Source organism: Microtus oregoni, unplaced genomic scaffold, assembly GCF_018167655.1.
Source record: "Microtus oregoni isolate MIOR12 unplaced genomic scaffold, Mior012 000038F_ref0000394, whole genome shotgun sequence".
NCBI lineage: Eukaryota > Metazoa > Chordata > Mammalia > Rodentia > Cricetidae > Microtus > Microtus oregoni.
In genome coordinates this window covers 1,659,494-1,673,214 of record NW_024543097.1, presented here as the reverse complement: position 1 = coordinate 1,673,214, position 13,721 = coordinate 1,659,494, and the positions used below count along the sequence as shown (strand labels likewise).

The 13,721-nt window shown below is 38.4% G+C and overlaps 1 protein-coding gene across 10 annotated transcripts in view; it reads right to left on the bottom strand.

Annotated features, from left to right (window-relative positions):
• Creb1 (cAMP responsive element binding protein 1) overlaps window positions 1-13,721 on the bottom strand; it is a 59,816-nt gene that overhangs the window by 20,388 nt on the left and 25,707 nt on the right. For all 10 annotated transcript variants that reach the window (XR_005972322.1, XM_041631927.1, XM_041631924.1 and 7 more), the window contains 2 exons: window positions 7,731-7,831; window positions 3,443-3,585 (listed from right to left, as the gene is read on the bottom strand). Coding sequence is in view for 9 of the 10 variants with exons in the window: in XM_041631927.1 (XP_041487861.1) it covers window positions 3,443-3,585; window positions 7,731-7,831 (244 nt within the window). In the remaining variant the exon portion in view is untranslated. The remainder of the gene's footprint in view (window positions 1-3,442; window positions 3,586-7,730; window positions 7,832-13,721) is intronic.

The following is a 13,721-nucleotide window of genomic DNA, read 5'->3' as shown; positions in this document are numbered from 1 at the left end:
TACAACACTACACAGAAAAAGCTAAATGAATGTAAATTGTTTTCTTTCTTTCTTTCTTTCTTTCTTTCTTTCTTTCTTTCTTTCTTTCTTTCTTTTTTCGAGACAGGGTTTCTCTGTGTCTTTGGAGCCTGTCCTGAAACTAGCTTTTGTAGACTAGGCTGGCCTTGAACTCAGAGATCCATCTGTTTTTGCCTCCCCAAGTGCTGGGATTAAAGGCGTGTGCTACCACTGCCTGGCAATTCTGTTACATTTCTTCGAAATCTAAAAACATCTGATTGTAGAGATGTGTAGTTGTTATTAACATTAAGTAAGATCACATACATAAACATTTCTTTGAAAATGCTTCATAAGATTTAAACATGTTTTTCTAACTGTGTAATATTTACTTGTTCACCTGATTATTTTAAAAGAGTAAGATATTTTCAGCAAAACAAAATTCATTAAAACAAGAATAGAAAGATAATTATAAATTATCTCTAAGTGAACTTAATGACTCCCAAGAAATACAAACTAAGGAAAGATTATGTTATATTTTAACTTAATCTAAACACAATTACATCTTATTAGCTGAGATTTTTCTACATGTATAGGACAACTTATATAAAAAAATGAAAAAGGAGGGATATATACAATCCTTCCTACAGGGAAAGGACGAGAGAAGTTTACAGTTTATAGTTTATATAAACCTCTAACCCTTATCTTTGATAACCATGTTAACTAGGTTAAAAATATAGGGCTTTAGATGACTAATTTTTCAAAAGATCTGAGTTCAAGCCAGCATCTACAAGGCGGCTAACAAACATCTGTAACAATGGCTCCAGGGGATCCAAAGTCTCTTCTGGCCTCCATAAGCACCACATACATGTGGTGTTGACATACATGTAGATCACTCATACATATATAATAAAATATTAAGTTTAAAAATAAACAAGTTACAAAATACATAGTTTGCTATATATATGAGTATTCATTATGATGCTTCTTAGGGGAAAAATGCAGAATGTAATGCTAATCAGTCTCATCAAAGGCACACGTGCACATACAAAAATGAGAGCGGATAAAATGAATAAAGCTTAAGGAAAAACTCAAAGTACTAGTGTATTTAAATATTAATAATTAAATACTAACTATTAATTTTAATATGAAAAGTAAAGCATCTAAGGGGACAGCAGTTAATCGTATACTTCTTTTCAGTTTCTATATGGTTTGTCTAAAACTCATCCTTTCTAGTTCAAGTGAGACTCTCTGCAACAGTGAATCTATTGTTCATAGGAATGTGTTATACCACAGTATGTTCATCTTATGGAACCATCTTGAATACTTAAAATTAGCTGGGTATGAAATTATCTTAAACTAAACACAGACAAAAACCCTGTCTCGAAAAACAAACAAACAAAAAATTAAACACAGAGAGGGGGATATCCTTTATAGCTGCCAATAAAGAATTTAAAAAGGAAAAAAGATCCATCTAAGCTTATTTAGCTTAGTTATCATAGATAGTAAAGTAGTTCATCAGAAACACCAGACAGATGACTTAGTGGCTAAGAGCGAGCTCTTACTCTATCCACTTGTAGAGGACCTGGGCTTGATTCCCAGTAACAAATTAGGGGGCTCACTGCCACCTGCCACTCTAGCTCCAAAGGATTTGACCCAGAGCAGCTGCACACATGTGATGCACATAAATCCATGTAGGCACACACACACATAAATAAAAATAATTAATATTTTAAAAAGTCCTTATAAATAATATCAAAAGTTTGTTTTGGAAAAGCTAAAAATACTGCTTTAGGTATCTATTTTTAATACAGCTAGAATACAAATTGCCGGCAGGCAAGCCAACATTATACTGACATTAAAAAGCTAGTAATTTGTGTGTGAATCATGTAAGAGATACACTGGAAGGTAAGGCTAAAGGGAGAAAAAGAGAAAGTGACATTTACACAAATGCTTTTTATAACTCAAAAGTGCCTTCTAATGGAGTCAGGTAAAAGATCACAAAAAAAAAAAAAAAAGGAAGAGGTATGACAGAATTAAATCAGGGCAGATATGAAATGGAAATTAATGGTTGTCAAAGTTAAAAAAAAAGCACAGCAGGTAAGAGCACTTATTGTCCTTTCAAAGGACTCTGATCAATTCCCAGCACCACATAGTGATTCACAACCATCCATAACTCTAATTCCAGAGGATTCTGACTCCATCTTCTGACCTCTGGAGGCACCAGGCACAACCACAGTGCACAGGCAAAACATTAATACACACAGTGATTTATTTTCATTTTTTTTGAGACATGATCTTTCTATGTAGTCTTGGCTGTCCTTAAGTGTCACTAGCCCGGAACTAGCTCTTGTAGACCAGGCTGGCCTCGAACTCACAGAGATCCGCCTGCCTCTGCCTCCCGACTGCTGGGATTAAAGGCGTGTGCCACCACCGCCCGGCCTACATCACCTTTTAGATGAGAACAACAATAACTGAACATAATGACACTCCCACCTGAAACCCTAAACACAAAGATTTTTAAATGTTATTTTTAGAAGGCAGGATTAGATAAACAGTTAACTGTTGGAGCTATTTTTGGTCTTCATCATAGTGTTCCTTTATCTGTAAGAGTACACATCTTAACATTGTGAGAGCTAAATCTAGCTATTTAGTCCTTCAAAGACTTTCAGACTGCTTCAAGAACCTGTACTAAACTGAAGAAATGTAACTGACTCAAACACTTACGTACTTCTAACACTAGAAACGAAAGCCTTTTCACTACAGATTTCTAACACTAGAAACGAAAGCCTTTTCACTACAGATTTCTGACACTAGAAACGAAAGCCTTTTCACTACAGGTTTCTGACACTAGAAACGAAAGCCTTTTCACTACAGATTTCTAACACTAGAAACGAAAGCCTTTTCACTACAGATTTCTAACACTAGAAACGAAAGCCTTTTCACTACAGATTTCTGACACTAGAAACGAAAGCCTTTTCATTACAGATTTCTAACACTAGAAACGAAAGCCTTTTCACTACAGATTTCTGACACTAGAAACGAAAGCCTTTTCACTACAGATTTCTGACACTAGAAACGAAAGCCTTTTCACTACAGATTTCTGACACTAGAAACGAAAGCCTTTTCACTACAGATTTCTAACACTAGAAACGAAAGCCTTTTCATTACAGATTTCTAACACTAGAAACGAAAGCCTTTTCACTACAGATTTCTAACACTAGAAACGAAAGCCTTTTCACTACAGATTTCTGACACTAGAAACGAAAGCCTTTTCACTACAGATTTCTGACACTAGAAACGAAAGCCTTTTCACTACAGATTTCTAACACTAGAAATGAAAGCCTTTTCATTGCAGGTTTCTGACAACAGGGTAAACAACAATGGCATTTATCATTTCTGTAGAGAGAATCTAACAGTTTCCATAACAGAAAAACTTATTACTCACTGTACTGCCCACTGCTAGTCTGGTAAATTGGAGTTGGCACCGTTACAGTGGTGATGGCAGGGGCTGAAGTCTCCTCTTCTGACTTTTCTTCTTCAATCCTTGGCACCCCTGGTGCGTCAGAAGATAAGTCATTCAAAATTTTCCTAGAAAAATAAGGAGCTATTTTAATTAAGAATAAAATTCACTAAGAATAAATTATAAACATCAGAAAACTGCTAACATATAGGACAAAAGTTTAAAAAACACGAACATATAAATAAACTCCAAACAAAGAAGGGATTTTAAATATAAGAAGTAGGTGTGGGAGCCGGGCGGTGGTGGCGCACGCCTTTAATCCCAGCACTCGGGAGGCAGAGGCAGGCGGATCTCTGTGAGTTCGAGGCCAGCCTGGTCTACAAGAGCTAGTTCCAGGACAGGAACCAAAAAAAGCTACGGAGAAACCCCGTCTCAGAAAAATAAAATAAAATAAAATAAAAAAAATAAAAATAAATAAAAAAAAAGAAGGTGTGGGTATGTGTGTGTTGAGGGGGGCTGCAATAAGTAAAACTACTTTGGTGTTTTTGTTTTAAATACCTTTGGGTGTTTGTCTGCATGACTGGTACCTGCAGGGTCCAGAAGAGGGCGCTGCAGACCCTATGACTAGAGTTAGATGGTTGTGAGTCCAGAAGAGGGCGCTGCAGACCATGACTAGAGTTAGATGGTTGTGAGTCCAGAAGAGGGCGCTGCAGACCCTATGACTACAGTTAGATGGTTGTGAGTCCAGAAGAGGGCGCTGCAGACCCTATGACTACAGTTAGATGGTTGTGAGTCCAGAAGAGGGCGCTGCAGACCCTATGACTACAGTTGTGAGTTCCTATATGTGTCCTAGAAATTGAACCCAGATCCTTTGGAAGGGTAGACCAGGCTGTTCTGGAACTCACAGATTCGCTAGCTTCTACCTCCCGAGTGCTGAGATTAAAGGCATGCATCACCACCATCCAACTTAATTTGAATTTAAGACAGTATCTTGCTGGGCGAGGTGGCACAGGCCTTTAATCCAAGAACTCGGGAGGTGGAGGCAGGTAGATCTCTGTGAGTTTAAAGTCATAACCTGGGTTGTTATACAGAGAAACCCTGTCTTGAAAAAAGCAAAACAAAAAGTGTCTTATTTATTAATCTCAGGTTGACAAAGTGAAAATTCTCCTGCCTCAGTTTCCCCAGTTACACACCCTGCATTCCATGGCTCTAAATATGTATATTTACAGATAATTAAACAAACCTGTAACATGAAGATATATCCTTTACTGAGGATTATGGTTAAAGGTTAAAACTTAATCATTTAGTGTCACACTCTGATCTAGCTCCCTTCTGTATGAGAATCCAAACACGCAGACTAAGACATTGCTCACATTCTATTTCTGGTTGCTCTAGACCATACTGGTTGAAGAGAATAAACAACTTTTTTGAAATAAATTCTTAATCCAGAATCAAATATTTGAACACCTGTTTTATAATCAGTTTTGGAGACTTTACAACTATCACTATAGTATCACCATATTTGTTTCAGCCTGCTTTCTTTGCCTGCTATGATCTTTCAAAATACTCATTCTCTTCACACACTTATTAGCCCTATGGTTCTGTCCTTTGAAAATTTAATACACGTGGCTTCTGTTTGTTCAGATCAATTACTGGTAAAAATTCAAGCCAAGTGAGAGCAAATGGAGCACCTTCCTGCTGCACACAAGCCAACTGCTTTATAAGGATAGGCTGTTCCAATAAAAATCTACTTTATATTATCAATTTCATTTCTCCACACTTGCAAGCATGTTATAAGCATCTGTTAAACAGTTTGTTATAATCTAGATATAAAGGCTACATTTCAAGAATTCATAAACTTCATATAACTATTACTCAGTGTGAAAGTATCATTACAAGGTAGGACAACAAACTTTATAACCCAGTCTTTCTATGCTTTGTCTCAAAGCTTTCATTTGATTAAAGCAATTAAAGCATATTTTATTTAAATAACATTTGCTAGGATTTTGGCCAGAAAAAATTTAAGACAAATTTTGCCCTCAATATAAAGCTGGTGTCTCCATGGGTGTTGAGTGTGACTGTGGTCAGAGGCATGTGTGTGGACACCACAGGACAACGCTGTGGCGTTGGCTCTTCCCTTCCACCCTTGAACAAGTCACTAGGCTCGAGAAAGCACATTTATCTGCTGGAGCCATCTGGCCAACTTGCATCTATGATTTCCATACGATTTACAGAAGTCATGTGATTTCTTTCTTAGTATTTTGTGGGATTCGCTTCAGGATCAATGATATTATATACTAACGTAAGATATACTTTAACGTCTCAAAATCTAACACTTGCTATATTTAAAACAAAAGAGACGGGCTGGAAAGATGGCTCAGCAGTAACTAGCTTCAACTCACACTGTAACTCCAGTCAGAGAGGATCTGACATCTTTTTTTTTTTCCAGTCCCTGCTGGTACTTCATGCACACGGTGCACAGAAATACATTCAAACAGTCATATACACAAAATAAAATAAGTAACAGATTAGACATATTACCTATAATATATACCCCATGATGCAGTGATAATTTATTTGTATTTTAATAAATAAAGCTTGCCTGAAGATCAGAATGCAAAGCTAAACCACTAGAGGCCAGGGAGTGGTGGCACACACCTTTAATCTTAGTGTTTGGGATCACACACTTTAACCCCAGCACTGGGGAGGTAGATACAGCAGCGATAAGGCTGGGCAGAGAGAGGAATATAAAGGGAGAGAGACAGGGCCTCACTGGAGTGTGGAGTCTGAGGTCTGTGGACAACAGTGCAGTCTAGGCGGTCAGAATCGCCCCTCCAGTCTGAGCATTTCTCTAGTGCCAACTGCTCTGCTTCTCTGATCTTTACCCCCTTTATCTGTCTCTGGTCTTTTATTATTTGGGCTACACCACAACATAAAATTTTTAAGATTTCAAAATCAACTGACTAATAATATTTAGAACTCATAATTTGTGAGGACAGAAAAAGAGCATAGTAACAACTGTAAGTAGGCACACGGAGGAAGGGGAGACATCAACTTCCCTTAAAAAAAGGGAGTGAGGCTAGAAAGAAGGCTCAGAGTTAAGACCCAGGTTTGATTCCTGGCATCCACAGGCAACTCCCACCCATGTGTAACTCTGGTTCTAGGGTATCCAACATCCTCTTCTGACCTCTGTTGGCACCAGGCATACAACTGGTTAATAGACGTAGGCCGACAAAACACCATACACATAAAACAAAATAAATCTAAAATAAATGGTAAACAATAGGAGCTTAGCCGGGCAGTGGTGGAGCATGCCTTTAGTCCCAGCACTTGGGAGGTAGAGGCAAGCAGATCTCTGTGAGTTCAAGGCCAGCCTGGTCTACAAGAGCTAGTTCCAGGACAGGCAGCAAAGCTACAGAGAAACCCTGTCTCAAAAACAAAAACAAAAAACCCCAAAAAACAAAAACAAAAAACCCAAAAAACAACAGAAGCTTAAATAGGCACAATTTAAAATAACAGGGAAGGTAACTGTAAAATTCTGAAGTTTACTGAATTCTAAAGTCAGCCTAAGAGATTAACAGGCACGTTGTTTTTAAATATACTTAACATAAAGTCAACTGATAAACACACTGTTTGGACCTCCTTTGAGGAGGCAAGGAAAGACTGAACCCAAACCAGAGGATGTGAGCAAAGTACTGCACTGAAAACTATTAAATACAGGTGTGTGCTAAGTATCATGACATAAAAAAATCTGTAAATGTATAGCTAAGTAGATCACTAGTGTCTCCCCCTGAACAATGCTATACTTCAAATGTATTCCAAACTTTTAAAAGGAAAAGCAGCAGTCAGCACAACTACAAAAACAGAATGAGGGGTAAAATGTTTTGTTTTGCCAGAACTGTTGAGAGCAGTGGTTCTCAACCTTCCAAATGCTGTGACCTTTTAAGATAGTAAGATAGTTCCTACTATTGTGATGACCACAACCATAAAATCTTTTGTTGTTACTTCATAACTATAATTTTGCTACTGCTATGAATTGTAATGTAAATATCTGTGTTTTCCAATGGTCTTTGGGAATCATGACCCACAGGTTGAGAACCACTGGTTTAGAGTAAGGCATAGTCTTATTTTGTATAGTAAATGTCAACTTATTTGAGAAGTAGCTGCAGAGAAATCATCTACAAGGTACTTGCTTGAGCAGCTGCCTCAGTGTCTGACACCTATCTGCCAAGTCCAAGCCTTTCGCATGTTCCTGACTCTAGTAGTCACATACCTGTAGGAAGGCCTCCTTGAAAGAATTTCCCTTCGTTTTTGGGAATCAGTTACACTATCCACAGACTCCTGTGAATCTTCACTTTCTGCAATAGTTGAAATCTGAAAACAAAGAATAACTTTATCTTGATTATCAAATTTAGTTCCTAGAAAATATTTAAGTCCAATACAAATATAACTCTTATACACACTTCAGTTTTTAATGAAGACAACTCATCTCCTACAGACTAAAATGATGTCATGGAAACAAGAACATTTGTCCTGAAAATGTCTTTAATTTCTCCCAAGCAACCAATCCTGAATGTATTACAAACAGCAATTATTTCTTGCAGTTGTTAGAACAGAACTGCCAACCAAAATAAGGTTTCCAACATAAGGACAAGAACAAATAGCCCTAAGTCTCTAACAATATATTTTCCTATAATTGTTCTGCAAACACATATTTACAGTTGTACAATTAAGTCAGTGATTCTTTACCATGCTGTAGACTGTTTGTCCTGGCTAGTTTTATGTCAGCTTGACACAAGTTAGAGTCATCAGAGAGGAAGGAACTTCAACTGAGGAAATGCTTCCATAAGATCTGGCTGTAGGAAAGTCCGTAGGGGCATTTTCTTAATTAGTGATTGATGCAGGAGGGTTCAGCCCACTGTGGGTGGGGCAATCCTAGGCTGGTAGTCCTCAATTACGAGAAAGCAGGTTGAGCAAGTCATGGGGAACAAGTCAGTAAGCAGCACCCCTCCATGGCTTCTGCATCAGCTCTTGCCTCCAGGTTCCTACCCTGGAGTTCAGTGTCTTGACTTCCTTTGACGATGATCAGTTCTAAGAAAGTGTAAGCCAAATAAACCTTTTCCTCCAAGTTGCTTTGGCCATAGTACTTCATCACAGCAATAGCAAGCTTAATGAAGACACTGTTGTTTTCCTGCAAGCCAGTAAACATCCTCTACTATACATAAATATGCTTCAAAGTTGGCATTCTACAACTATTTTTGGGTAAAGCTTCAAGGTAATGAATGGGTTATGCATTTCTGTTAAGAGACCTTAGACTGGAAAATGAGGATGAGTGGATAAAGACTCTGTGGAGTAGAGAAACTGGAATTTACTAAGAACTTACTTAGATTTCATGCTAACACAGCCATATAGTTCATTATTTCACACAGTAAACATCAGATCCCAGATGAGCCCTGGTCTTATGCTCACAGAAGAGAGAAGAACTGAGACACAATAGGGTAGGCAACTCACTGGGGCCACAAAGCTAAGGAATGTGGACCCTGCTCACAGTCAGCACTTCACTTTAGACTTCACCAGAACTAAAATCCTGGTGGTCCCAGTGTCAGTGCTATCAGAAGCAACAACCTCGTGGTGCTTTAGATCACTCTAGACTCAAAGTTCATTCATAACAACTTTTTCTAGTCTATATTGCAGGGGCCTCGTGTGCTTTCTTCCATGAGGTATTTATGATGCTGTCACACGGAGAAGTAGACTTAAAGAAGACAAGAGGGCCTGTGTGGGTTAGCACCACCTCAAAATAGTCAACAACAACAACAAGGAAAACTATACTCAGACAAAGAGAAATTCCAAGAGAACTCCACATTCAGTCCATGCTAAGGACTCTAGGTTGGGCACTCACCCCCTTTGACAGCGCTACATGATATGTATGCTCACTTCAGAGAGAAATAAGGAACACTTTAGCCGCTATACCTAGCCTGCTCACTGTCTCTACACCAATGTTCTCACAGATTAAAAGAAGATCATAAACTAGGAAAAGCACTAAAAGAACATGAGAAATCAGTAACCAGTAAATTCAATGGGCAGTACTGTGGCAAGGGTACTTATTTCTGCTAATCTTAGTTCCCCTTTGGCTTTCTTTGTATCTGACTCTTACATATGATATACCCCACCCTTATTATTTTTCCCTGGAGGAAAAGGGAGGCAGATGAGTATTTTCTGGTCACCCAGGCTGGCCCCAAACAGACAATTCTTCCAGCCCTGCTTCCAAGCACTGGGGTTATTATATGTACCACCATACCTTGCTCTTAACAACTGCCAAGATCTTAAGGACACACACTGCACACAGAAGACCTCATTGACATTGAAACTCACTAAAACAAGCTCTATGAGCTAGTTACTTACATACTGGGCTTGGGAATGTAGCTCAGTTGGTAATGTTTGCTAAGGATGAACAAGAGCCTGGGTTTGGTCCCAAGCACCATATGAAAGCAGGTCTGGTGGCTTATGTGTGCAAACCTAGCACTAAGGAGGTGCAGACAGAAGGACCGGTCAGTAATTAGTTCAAGGTTATCCATGCCATATAGTAGGTACCAACCTGGGCTATCTAATTCAACAAAAACAAGACAAAATATGTAAGTAAGTACACTAATCAGACGGTCTGAAATGTAACACTGCCTTTCTAGTCATAGTTTTGTTTCCTATACCAACGCAGTGGACTTGCTGCCCTTCTCCAACCTCAAAGATTTGCCAATTTAGATGGAAAGAATCAACTAAAATGAGGAAAACCACATGGCTATAAAATGTACCGACACCGAGAGAAACCTGTGTACCATCTTTACACTTAGAATTAGGTGATTATGATGTAGCAGTTCTAACAAATATAGCAGTCTGGTGTGTGGGTTGTTAACATGGAAGAAGCTATGTATGTGGTGGCCAGGAATACATGGGAAAACTCTCTAACTCCCAATTTGCTGTGAAACTAGCTGCTCTTGAAAAATAAAATCTTAAAAAAAAATCATATAGGGTCTATGATTTTTACACTCAAAAATATCAAAATCCAATTTTATAAGTATTCGTAACATATAAAAGTTAAAATCCAAAAGCAGGCTCCACGATTTCACACTCTAGCAGAACCCCTCTCACCTATCCTCCTGACATGTCCCTTACTGCCTGACTCCCCACGTTCCTTAAACATGTCTTTATCTTTGGCCATCTGTAACAGTTCAGACATTTTAAAAACCCAAACAATTATTTATTTTTATAATTTGACATTTCAAAAGAACTATACAGTGGTTAGAAATAAAGAAATGTTAAAAGTATACAACCCTTTGCAAACTTAAAGTGTTTTTGATTAGCTACGGTTAAGATTCCTGGTTTAGATAATATTTCACTCAAAAAGGCTTAGTAAAGCCTAGATAGAATATTGATCTTAAAACTTGCTCTGTTTATCTCCCTGACAAACAAGAGAACTGGGGTTTGGAGAAATGGCTCAGAAAAGAGCACCAGCTTCTCTTTCACAGGACCTTGGTTCAATTCTCAGCACCCACGTGGCAGCTTAGAACCACCTTCAAACTCCAGTCTCAAGGATACCCTCTGTTGGCATCAACAGGTACCAGGCACACACATCTTGTGTACGCAGGCAACTAAGACATTTTCACATGGGCTTATATATTTACTTGTAAATTTTAAATGTTACTTATAAAAGTTCTTAGGATAGGCATAAATATTTAATTTATTCACTAACGGAGAACAATGTCCTTAAATGTGCTTCACTGAAAGATCATTGACATCTTTCAACAGCAATTCTGGTCAGGGATGAGGTGCACGCCTTTAATCCCACGCAGCACCGAGGCAGGGCCTGCAAGGGCTGTCTATACAGCAGCACTTGCCCTGTCCACCTAGGCTTAAGGTTTTGGAAGTGTGATTGGACACCTACTAGTTTAAAAGAGAATTCTAAATGTAGAGACTAGCAAAACCAAGCACCTTTTAGCTGTGCGTAAAACAATTTTTTTTTCATTTCCATCTATCAACGAGGTAAACTGTAAATGTCATTTATCCAATGTATTTGATCTCTGTATCTAAACTGGTTACTGTCCTCTAGCAAAAAGGTATGGCTTTCTTTTTTTTGAAACAAGATCTCATTTTATATATATAGCTCTGCTGGCCTGGACCTTGCCTTGGAGACCAGGCCTGCCTTGAACTCACAGACATCCATCCCCGTCTCCACCTCCCTGACACCAGTATTAAAGGCATGGTCTCCATATCCAGCTAGTTTCATATTTACCAGGGAAGTTCAGCAGCACCGAGACTGAGACTTCTGAAAAAAACTAAGAAAAGCCTAAGGCTTTAGATAGGAGTTTTTAAAGAAAACAAACCTACAATGTTTACCATGAAAAAGGTTAAGAAAGCATCTACAAATTTCTCCACAGCTTAAGCTTCTTCTAAAAAGTAATTACTCTTTCATTTGTGGCTAACACCCTTCTCACCACCACCAAGAAATGATAGTATAATTTTTTGTTTGTTTTGTTTTTTTAAAATCTACTGGGTAAAATATCCCTTCAAAGCCCTCGCTTGCCACCACCAAGATCAGAAACTTTGGAACACTTGTCTTGGGTTAACAAAACAAAAGCTAGCCGGGCAGTGGTGGCACACGCACTCGGGAGGCAGAGGCAGGCGGATCTCTGGGAGTTCGAGGCCAGCCTGGTCTACAAGAGCTAGTTCCAGGACAGGCACCAAAAGCTACAGAGAAACCCTGTTTCGAAAAAACAAAACAAAACAAACAAACAAACAAACAAAAACAAAAGCTACCCCTCCTCCCCTTAAGTCAGCCGACAGCAATGCTGTGTAAGGGCCACAAAAGCACCATATTATATAAAGTTTTCACTACTGTTCCCGTCATATCACAAAGCATGAAAAAAATGTGTCTACCAACACCGAGTCTCCAGCTGCTTTCCTCCTCCTTATTCTACTTAGGGAGCCAGCACTATCATGCTATTCTTTTCAAATTTCAAACATGTTCATTTCCACATCTTTGGACTGTTTTTATCACTGGCCTGGCTCAGCTGCCTTTCCTGTCTTCTGATATTTGCTCTCTGTGTTCCCCAACCACCTTAAATGAATTGCAGCAACCTTCCCTTTGCATCTTGATCTGCCCTTTCCCCTGTTTTATTAACCTCTGAGCACTGATCCTCACCTGACATATTTTATTTTCTCATAGTGTGTCTCTCCACTCACATGTGATCTTCATGAGAACAGAGGTATTGTTTGTTCACTGCTGTCTCTGATAGCACCTAGAACAGTGACTGCACACAGCATGTGATCAATAAACATTTGCTGAAGAAATGGATATAATAATTTAAAGTAATAAAATCTATAAATCCTTTCTGGTACATTTTTAGACAGTAAGTGCCACTCCCAACCCTGTACACAATGAGATGTGATTTGTACATGGAAGAATGTATTGGGGCAGCACAGTGAAGCTGTACATGGAATACTAATACAGCTCAATCTCTGATAGTACTATGTTAAGATGTATCAACAGAAGTACCACTGTTCTGCCGGGCGGTGGTGGCGCACGCCTTTAATCCCAGCACTTGGGAGGCAGAGGCAGGAGGATCTCTGTGAGTTCGAGACCAGCCTGGTCTACAGAGCTAGTTCCAGGACAGGCTCCAAAGCCACAGAGAAACCCTGTCTCGAAAAAAACAAAAACAAAAACAAAACAAAACAAAAAAAAAGAAGTACCACTGTTCTTATTCTCCCATTGAGAGACACATACCCTGGATATTTTGGGGATTTTATTCTATAATACTAACATTCTACCATCTAGAAGTCTGAGGGACAATGTCACTCTGTTTGATAACCTCTTCTACACCACTATCACTGAGTTATTAACACTAACATTGCTGACTGGCTGAAATAACTGTAAGTTTAACACATTCTCCTGGTTTAGAGTATTTAACAAAAAATATACAGATACATCTCCATATAATCCAGGTTTCAAGGAGTCCAACTTTTCTCTTTTAAATGTTTTTAAAATTATATAGCTCACTGTGATGAAAATGTATTCTTGAAAAGACAAATATATTTTTCTAACAAAGTTAAGGACATTTACTACTTGGGTTTAAGTTATGTTGCCCCAAAATAAGATTAAAATAAAGAAGACAAGCAACAATTAAATATCACATTTTCTTAAGGACTGTAATACACATTTTGTAGCCTAGTTTTATTTCTTAATTAAAATAAAACCTTCTTAAGTGAAAAAGAA